The sequence below is a fragment of the Triticum aestivum genome, chromosome 7A (genome assembly GCF_018294505.1).
Source record: "Triticum aestivum cultivar Chinese Spring chromosome 7A, IWGSC CS RefSeq v2.1, whole genome shotgun sequence".
Classification (NCBI taxonomy): domain Eukaryota; kingdom Viridiplantae; phylum Streptophyta; class Magnoliopsida; order Poales; family Poaceae; genus Triticum; species Triticum aestivum.
In genome coordinates this window covers 276,316,259-276,325,429 of record NC_057812.1, presented here as the reverse complement: position 1 = coordinate 276,325,429, position 9,171 = coordinate 276,316,259, and the positions used below count along the sequence as shown (strand labels likewise).

At 47.3% G+C, this 9,171-nt stretch overlaps 2 protein-coding genes across 3 annotated transcripts; both read left to right on the top strand.

The window, feature by feature from the left end:
- Nucleotides 1-208: 208 nt before the first annotated feature.
- Nucleotides 209-5,526, top strand: LOC123152257 (E3 ubiquitin-protein ligase RFI2). Of its 2 annotated transcripts, XM_044571847.1 has the most exons (7): nucleotides 221-533; nucleotides 728-779; nucleotides 2,795-2,958; nucleotides 3,253-3,311; nucleotides 3,925-3,950; nucleotides 4,026-4,389; nucleotides 4,719-5,526. In XM_044571847.1, the coding sequence occupies exons 3-7, from the start codon at nucleotides 2,830-2,832 to the stop codon at nucleotides 5,245-5,247; spliced, it is 1,107 nt and encodes a 368-aa protein (XP_044427782.1). In that variant the 5' UTR covers nucleotides 221-533; nucleotides 728-779; nucleotides 2,795-2,829; the 3' UTR covers nucleotides 5,248-5,526. The 2 variants fall into 2 exon arrangements, with proteins under 2 accessions (XP_044427781.1, XP_044427782.1); XM_044571846.1 differs by lacking the exon at nucleotides 728-779 and having other exon boundaries at nucleotides 209-533.
- A 900-nt stretch (nucleotides 5,527-6,426) lies between these two features.
- Nucleotides 6,427-8,566, top strand: LOC123152256 (uncharacterized). The gene is made up of 2 exons (XM_044571845.1): nucleotides 6,427-7,671; nucleotides 8,290-8,566. Exon 1 carries the CDS (start codon nucleotides 6,506-6,508, stop codon nucleotides 7,664-7,666), a length of 1,161 nt encoding a protein of 386 aa, XP_044427780.1. The 5' UTR covers nucleotides 6,427-6,505; the 3' UTR covers nucleotides 7,667-7,671; nucleotides 8,290-8,566.
- Nucleotides 8,567-9,171: the final 605 nt, after the last annotated feature.

Below are 9,171 nucleotides of genomic sequence, written 5' to 3'. Positions count from 1 at the left end.
TTAAAAACCGAGCAACAAACCTAAAAGCAAACCGATAGCAAGCCTAAAAATAACATGGCTGCTAAAACCAACCAAATCATCACGTGCATCGCCCGGCCTACGTCCACGAACGGCATCGCCACGCACGAGCAACACACGGCGAAATGCAAATTCGTCCAGCGCATTCTTATCCATCTTTCTCATTTCAGCGAATTCCAACCCAACCCCTTCCGTTCGCTCGGACACACCCTCCTCATTTCTCTCTCTCCTCCCTCCTCACGAACAGCACCGCACCGCACCTCCCCTCCCCTCTCTTTCTCTCCTCTCCTCTCCCGTGCGAGCTGCCGCCCCCCCACGAGCGCGCCCGCGAGAGAGGCAGGGGGAGCCCCGGCGCCGGGGGGAGGAGGCGATGGATCTGGAGAGATCGCCGCCGCCCGATCACGCGGCGGAGGCGGCAGGGGGCGGGGCGTGCTCCATCTGCCTGGATCCGGTGACTGGGCGCGCCGGGGGCAGGTCCATCGCCAAGCTGCAATGCGGCCACGAGTTCCACCTAGGTCAGATTCCTCCGCCCCACCGCCCCTGCTAGCTAGGCCGTGCTGTTTTCAACCGGATCTGTGCGCGAGAGATGGACGCGGGTTAGTTCATGTAATTCGACGTGCTAGAGAAGTTTGGGTGGTTTGATTTTAGACTGTGGACTGTAAAAATGGGCGATCGGCGTTGTTGAATTGTACTACCGTGGAGTTCGCAGGTATGGACGTCTGGATGGTGATGGAGTGGAATTGCATGTCAAAGTAATCGTGGTGAGTTTGTGTGTCCCTGTTGGAGCTGTGAGACCGGCATGAGCTAGGGTTATTTCAAGCATATGTATTTGAGGGTGGTTCCGATTCGAACAGTGTTCGTTGATGGTACTTAGATTTATTTATGGTGGGCATTTGCTTCTAATTTCTATTTTATTTTTTGTGATAACATGAGATGTTTCGACATCGTTTTAGGCTTCTAGTTTTGAAGACACTGACCTCTTGGTGCTTGTTGCTCCAATTTGATCCATGCATTCTATGCGTCATAAGGGCTATATAATCCCTGGTCGCGTACACGGGTTGGATGCGGTGCTTCGGTTACCGTCATTTATCAGGGTGTTCCACCTTGCTCCCTGTAAAGCAGACAAGTGCTGTGGTGGTTGCCTGAATTACAAGTGTTCTTTGAGGGTTTTGTCGCTGCTTGGTCCGTTATTTGTCCGTTTCTTTGTTAGTTAAATTGTATCTGCTGTTTGTTTTGGGAACCGGCAAACTCAACTTCCAAATTATGATGTATTAACCTTGGCATGGCGTAGGTGAATGCTCTATGAGTGTATTGGATAATACGACCTACGATGCACATTAATTTTACCCGGCTATTAAAAGAAAACGGAATAGTAGTGAATTTAGGGAATTAATTAATGATGTGCACTAGTCTAGGAACCAAACTAGACATTTTTCATTTCAAGTTCCATGACAAATCACGTAATCACTCGGGTAAATCATACGTGCAATCCTGTCTTGGCTTGCTCGACAGAGAAAGGTTTGCTTGACGCGGACTGCAGCATCACCCCAGGTGCCTCCTATGTGACCAGACTACAGAAACAATCCAACACCTGCTCCTTACCTGCCCCTTCGCTCGCCAAACATGGCATGCCATCCTGTCTTGGCTGCGCTTGCTGATCCAGGCGCCAGACCAGGAGCCCACTGTCATGGCATGGTGGCTGCGAGCGAACGAGCATACGCTGACGATGCATCGCAAGGCCCTCAGGTCCATCACCTTGCTCGTTCCATGATGATCTGGAAACACAGGAACGCGTGCGTCTTTGACAATGCGACACCCTCGGTCGATTTGCTAGTAGATAGGATCAAAGATGAGGCCCGCTGTTGGGCAAACGCCGGAGCCCAGGGGCTTAGGGGCTTAGGGTTGTTCTGCCCACCCTGGGATGCCCACTGATCGGCCAATGGCATTGTAAAACTCACCTCCTAGGAGGCTTGTTCTCTCTTTCTTTTCGATGAAATGAAACACAGAGGTCCTTTGCGTTTTCTCGAAAAAATCATGCATGCAAGAAATAGTGGCACACTATTCTGGAATCGACTCGAGCATCTTCAAACAACAGTTAAAGCTACACATCTACACATCATGTGGTTTTGCTAGTGAATAAATTTTCCTTTTATACCATGATGAAAATACTAGCTTGAATTAGGCCCATCTTCAGCCTGTATTTGTTCAAGCACAATCTGTGAATATCACATGCTGATTAGTTCAATTTTGTATTGCTATTATATAGTGCTCTTAGCTTTTGCTTTGGATGTTTAATGCTTCGGAGTATGTGTCTATATCATTTCCTTTGCATGCATCTTCATGCATTTGTAAATATATAATTGAACTACTCATTTTTCTTTTCAAGTTCCATGACCAATCACGTAATCACTCAGGCAAATCATGCATGCAAGAAATAGTGACAGATTATTCTGGAATTGACTTGATCATCTTCAAACAATGAGTATGGCTACACGTCTACACATCATGTAGTTGTGCTAGTGAATAAGTTTGCCTTTTATACTATGAAGAGACTATCTTGAATTAAGCCCATCTTCAGCTTATATTTGTTCAAGCGCAATCTGTGAATACCACATGCTAATTAGTTCAATTTTGTATTGCTATTATTTACGTAGTACTCGTTAGCTTTTAGTTTGGATTTAATGCTGCCGAGTATGTGTCTGTAACACTTCCTCTGGGTGCATCTTCATGCATTCGTAAAAATATAGTTGAACTAAACAACTCCTTTTTCTGCTAGACTGCATTGGATCAGCATTCAATGCGAAAGGGGCAATGCAATGCCCTAATTGCCGGAAGATAGAGAAAGGCCGCTGGCTTTATGCAACTGGACAACGTCCATCTCCTGATATTGATATAGGTGGCTGGGTGACTGGTGAAACCTATGACATTGCTTCTGATCTTGTAAGTGCTCTTGTGATAGTAAATACACATCTAAGGGTTCAAAACAATATTAAAATGTGTTATGTCGTTCAAGTTTCTTCTTAAATAGTGACATTTGTTTGTTTGTCTAGCATATGCATTCCACGAGGTGTCATATAATCATATGAACCTCGTGCCTTACGGTTTTTATGTGCTGCTTGCATTCATTTTGCTGGTACAGAAGGCATTTTCAGTTTTGGAATGTCGTCGGCATCTGACATCATTTCACATGTCTCATATTTTATATTCTGATATATCTGTTGTATTGACTTGCAGCCATTTGGATTTCAGTGGTGCCCTTTTAGTGGATTCACACAACTAGCATCCGTTTTCGAGTAAGGATGTCTCCTCACATCTCAATAGATATGGTTTTTGGAGCATGTGGTTAATGATCTAAAAGCAAAAAAGAAAATGGGCTTTTACTTAATTTCATAAGAGAATATGCCGTGGTCTTATGCCATATCGATGGGTATGTTGAAATTGGGTTTTCAAATTGTACGAGATGCTGCCTCCTTGGTCGCCTCTCTTAAACCTTATGTCTCAAAGCATTAATGTAATGTGAATGCTAAACCGTAAGTTGAATGGAACCTATCTTTCCACAACCTATTACCTAAAGAGAAGCCATTTTATGGTTCCTAATATGACATTGAGTGCTGTCATGCATGATTTGGTATAATGTTTGCCGTTGATTTGGTATACTATTTGCAGTTGTCACCCAGCACAATTTCTTGATGAATGGTTAGATTTGTATTCCTAATATGCTTTGTCCATGTCGTGCATTGCCCTTTCCTTGGTTGCCGGTCACTGTCAGTTATTAATACTGGAACTTCTGTATTGCAAAACCTTAGCTTGTTCGCCTATGTTGATACTGTACACTTTATCAGGTTCTTCAAAGAATTTTATATCTCAAATCTTCAAGTTCTGAATTTATCCTTTACTTCTTTTCAGGGAGGGTGAAGCGGAGCCACCGTCTTGTAAGCATGTTGACCCAGATTTTTAACTAACGAAATTTCTATGTCGTTTATTGATTTCTTTTTAATTTTATGAAGATCATACAGTCGCAGACCATTCGAGTGCTGCAAGCAGTTCACTTGTTTGTCCTTATCTTTCACTGCGTGGTTTTCTCCATCCCGTGCATGTGCCTCTTGGTTCTGGTGCTGAAGGCGCTTCATTTCATCGCCATCCAACTAGCTTGGAAGGCCATGCAGCTCCTGATTTGGGCAATACCCAAGCAGCTTTCCATGCAACTGAGCCAAGAATTCTTGATAGCGAGCACAGATATTTGACTAATCTTCCTGTATCGGGCATCCCGGATCATTCTGTAGCTCCATTTGGTATAGGACTTCCCAGATATGAAACCAGCAGCCAACAAAGATCAAGACCATATGTACATCACCATCCCCTAGTCCACAGGTATGCTCAATTCATGAATACCATCTAACTGTGAAATTTTACTTTCTAGACTAGATAAACCCCTGTTCAGAACTTCAAAACTGTAGATGCTTCACCAGTCACCACATAGGTGGGGTCTGATAGCCTGGATGGTCTAAATCCCTGTGAAAAAGTTCTTTTACAAAATCTTTAGAACATGATTTTTTTTTTCTGTCTGATCTATGGTTTATGTGGGCTGTTTGGAAAACTAAATAAATCTAGATAGGTTCTGCAGGTCATGCCTATCTCTTACTATGGTAAACCACCTATTTGCTTAGCTCTTACAAAGTTATAATGTCCAAATACTGCAGGCCCACACCTCGCAACGGAAGCAATCTGGTGGCACCATTAGGGTCAGTTCCAGCTGTTATGGGCGAGACTAGAGGCCATGGTCATGGTGCGAGGGGCCATATGTATCAACATTCGATGCACGCCTCAATGCAGGGCAGTCCTTTCCCTCCTACAGCTAGGAGGGTCAGGCCGAGGGCTTTGACAATCACATCTTTCATTGCAGCAGCAGCAGCGTCGTCGGCTGAGGTTGGAGTGCCCCATGGATTTGCTCCACCCGCAGCTGTGAACAGGAGCCTTCCCTCTGATGGTGAAGGTGTCTCTAGACCACCCGTCGATCGACCATATGCGTGGGGCCGGGAGGGCTTTGGGCCATTCCCGTGGGTCCCTGTCGACGGCGAGCCTCACTGGTGGAGCACGTTCAATCCGATGCAGAACCATACACATGGAGGTTTCACTCGAAGACCTGCTCCCGGGGAGCGGATACCGCAGAGCCACCCGGACAATGTTTACCAGCCTGTACCTCCCCAGAGGATGCCGCCATTCTTGTGAAGACCATTTCTCCCATCACTGTGTATATCGGGAACTATTTGTTTCGAGAGAGGCCGAGTTTAGACTGTTGAAGGGAACCCCGGAACGATGCCACTGGCGTGTGCCTGGTGTTTTTAGGGTTCTCTTGCCAGCGGACCTGGATTTCGTTCAAATGGCTGTGCTGACTTGTGAGATCGCGAATATTGCGGTGGTCGGAACTGTGTGTAAATGTTTGCCGAAACTGCTGCCGTTGGACATGATTGTGATGCCATTACTCATTGCCGCAGTTGTTTCTCTCAAGTCGTGCTTTCCTGGATCTTGCATGGGTTTTGGTTTTGCTACCGGTTGTGTGTTTCTTCTTTTCTTGCGTGGGCTGTGCTACCAGATCACCGGACACAGGAGGTCGATCGACAGCGAAGGGACTTGATGGCAACTAATATGGGGCACACGACTCCTCAAACTGTAGTTCAAATATTTCCATCCAATGTTTGATTGGACGAACTCTCCTTAAAAACACCCCATACCCCGGCATATAGATGGGGAGATGCAGCTATCCCTATAATCCCATCCACCGTGGAGGGAGCCAACCGGCTAAAGCTAGTTGCGACCACGACGCTGCATCGTCGGCGGCCAGGCAGCCTCCCCTTCCATCGGCAATTGCAGCACCTCCACCGATACCACACTGCCTGCCTTCTAGAGCAACACATCTCTGAAACCCTAAAAAATTATTTGGAGAGCCCCTAAACACACTCGGGCCCCGCCTGGATTCCCATTTCCGATCATATCCGGCTGGTTTATGACACATGCCTGGACTGGTTGTTTTGTTTCCAGGCGGAAAATTAGCTGTGATCGGGAATTTACATCTGTAAAATAAATGTGAGTGTAAAAATTTACACCCAATCCAAGCGGGGCCTTGGAGGATTTTGAGGGAACCGGTGGAGATGCTCCAAGCAGCTGGCCAGTCACAATTCCAACGTACTCATTAATCAAATAATCATATCCTACCAAAATATTAATATACAATGTATATCTTGCATAATATTAATATTTAATAAAATTAATATCTTGCCTAACATTAACATGGAATCGTACACTATATATAGAGGCAGCGTAGGTGCTTTCTCAGTGTGAACCTTCCTTCAAAACTCAAAAGCAAACCAAACAGGATCCCTCTCTTCTCGGCCGCCATCTGTTGCTTTCTCGCATACGCCGCCGCTCAACTCCCCACCCCACTCCACTCCACTCCACCAGCCACGTACGTGCACGTACCGCCCGGAACATGCCGATGCCGGCGATCATCAACGACCTCCTGCCGGAGTTCTTCATCCGCCTGCCCACCCCCGAGGACCTCGCCCGCGTCGCCGCCACCTGCGCCTCCTTCCGCCAAGCCGCCACCGACCGCGCCTGCACCCGCGAATTCCGCAGGCTCCACGCCCCTCCGCTCCTCGGCATCGTCGACGGCGCCGGCTTCCACCCCGCCCTCCCGCCCCACCCCTCCGCGCCCGCCGGGAGAGCCCTCGCAAACGCCCCCGGCAAGGACTTCTCCTTCTCCTTCCTGCCCGCCCCCAACCGCTGGGTCATGAAGGACGCCCGCGACGGCCGCGTCCTCCTCGACCGGGCTCCCGAGGGCAACAAGGACGCGGAGTTCACGGAGGTCGTCGTGTGCGACCCCCTGCACCAGCGATACCTCCTGCTCCCCCCGGTCCCTCAAGACCTGGCGGAGGCGAACCCGGTCTGCAAGGCATACGGGCCCTTCCTCGCTCCCCCCAGCGACGAGGAGGCGGCGGAGGCGCCAGACACGTCATTCCGAGTGATGTGGACAGCGCGCTGCGAGGCTAACATGGTCGCCTTCGTCTTCTCGTCCAGCTCCGGGCAATGGCGGGTCGTCGCGTCCCAGAGCTGGAGCGATCTGTTCGCCGTCGACATTGAGCTTTCATGGGGGCCTTGCTTGGGCGTGCGCCACTACGCCTATGGCTCCTTCTACTGGGAAACGAGTTGCCAGGGAATGTGGCTCGTGCTCGACGCCCGGACCATGGGCTTCTCCCTTGTCGACATTCCATGCACAGCCGGAGGTGCTGGGCTAGACACGGCCATCGTGGAGGCAGGGGAAGGCAGGCTTGGGATGTTCGCGCTTGCATTTGTAGGTGGCGTATATTACCTCCACTATACCATCAGGGAAGCAGACAACCAGTGGAAGCTGAAGCAGACAGTGTCGCTGCGTCATGGGTACTGGTATTGCATCCTCGGTGCAACGGATGCATACTTGCTCCTGTTAAAGCATGCTGACAACCGGTCATTGGAGCCGGCATATTGCGACTGCCTCTCACTGGACATCAAGACGATGCAACTTGAAAGGATGTGCTCGTTGAAGCAATGGGGCATAGATGCACAGATATATACCAACTTCCCGCCATCGTTGCTGTCATCCCCGACAGTTTGAAATAGGTAAAGCTTTCTATTGGCTCAAAGTACGTTCTCTCGTCTTGATGGTTGTTATCACATGCCTTAGTTATATGATGATGCTTATAGTTCCTGCTTGTTGTATTTTTTTAGATTATTTTTTTGAGGATATGTTGTATTTTTAGTATGTCTGCATGTTGAAGCTTGCAATTATTTACTTGAATTTCAATTGCTGATCTTATATTTCTCACCAGCATACTTGGGCTTATAGTACATGTTTTTGTATGCATCCATATCGTGAGTCATGACCGTAATGAAGATTATTAGGTCCTATATATGACAAGTTTATCATCCATCCTTTAACATCACAACAGTTTAACAAATATCAGTGTGACTTGAGACTCGTTTGGCGTGTGACCAGTTGTTTGATTCGCTGGAATACAAAACTGCAGCTGGAAAATGCGCCAGTTTGGAATACGAAGGAATTTTCTGTTCCTAATAGATCAATTGTATTGACTTCTCCTCTGCAAAATAAGATTGTATTGACTTTTGGTTATCATCGTATTGAGTATTGGGTACTTATGTTGTTAGTTGTGTCGATTGTTCTGATGCACAGTTTCATCCACACTTACCCTTGTTTTGTTTCCCTTGTTACTTGAACAGAAATTCCCATGTGAAGGACAAGGATACCAAAGTCGTTGGATGGCATCTACGCCAGCGATAAGGGCGCCGTCGCTGCTGCATTTCATTGGTGTTTTACTAGTTTGTGCTGGTTGAGGAGGGAAGCAGATGCTCTATGTCGTTTTTTTTTGTGATGAAGATACTCTATGTTTTTTTTTTTTTGCGAACCATCTGCCCTGTTTGATATTTGCCTGCTTGTTGTGGTATACAAGTAGAATCTCTTGTTCGTTGCGGATTGATTAGGTTTTGGGTAGCAGCAAGTGCGTGCAGCTGCTAAATGGAGGCTATATACATTTTATCTTTTGAAAGTGGAGGGTGAAAAGATTGTTATGTCTGCCTGCATCTCGGCGCTACTCCCTCCGTCCCACAATATAACACCCTTTCGCAAGCATATTTAGCTTGCGAAAACATCTTATATTGTGGGACAGAGGGAATAATAAAATGATTCATGGGTGATGGTAATAAAATGTTCTTTTTGCGTGGAGATGATAATAAAATGATTGGAAAGGGTAGAATCGCACTTCCGTGCTTGCTAGCTCTGCTCACTAGAAATGGCCCAGGAGCTACTAGGCTTCTCCACTGGAATGAAAGTTGTACTGGATAGGAACGAGGCCGGTGGCTTGCTGTAGCCAAGGTCAACACCACCAAGACCTTTAGCAGCGCACCTCTAAAGGAAACGCTGAAGTTTGTGGAGAATATAGCTCATGTGCGGGAGATAGAGAAGTTGACGATAATCCTCATGTGCGGGAGATAGAGAAGTTGACGATAATCTGTAGGTCATACAGGTTTTCTGCCTGGGCGATTGGAAGCGTGTGATCTGTGATGCACCGGGACCTTTGGATCATCCATGGCCTACTGGTCTTG

Coding starts and splice junctions, on each gene's coding strand:
- LOC123152256 (XM_044571845.1), top strand. CDS start 6,506: ATGCCGATGCCGGCGATCATCAACGACCTCCTGCCGGAGTTCTTCATC.
- LOC123152257 (XM_044571846.1), top strand. CDS start 389: ATGGATCTGGAGAGATCGCCGCCGCCCGATCACGCGGCGGAGGCGGCA. Junction 3,951..4,025: donor TGAAGCGGAGCCACCGTCTT/GTAAGCATGTTG, acceptor AATTTTATGAAG/ATCATACAGTCGCAGACCAT. Junction 4,390..4,718: donor CACCATCCCCTAGTCCACAG/GTATGCTCAATT, acceptor CAAATACTGCAG/GCCCACACCTCGCAACGGAA.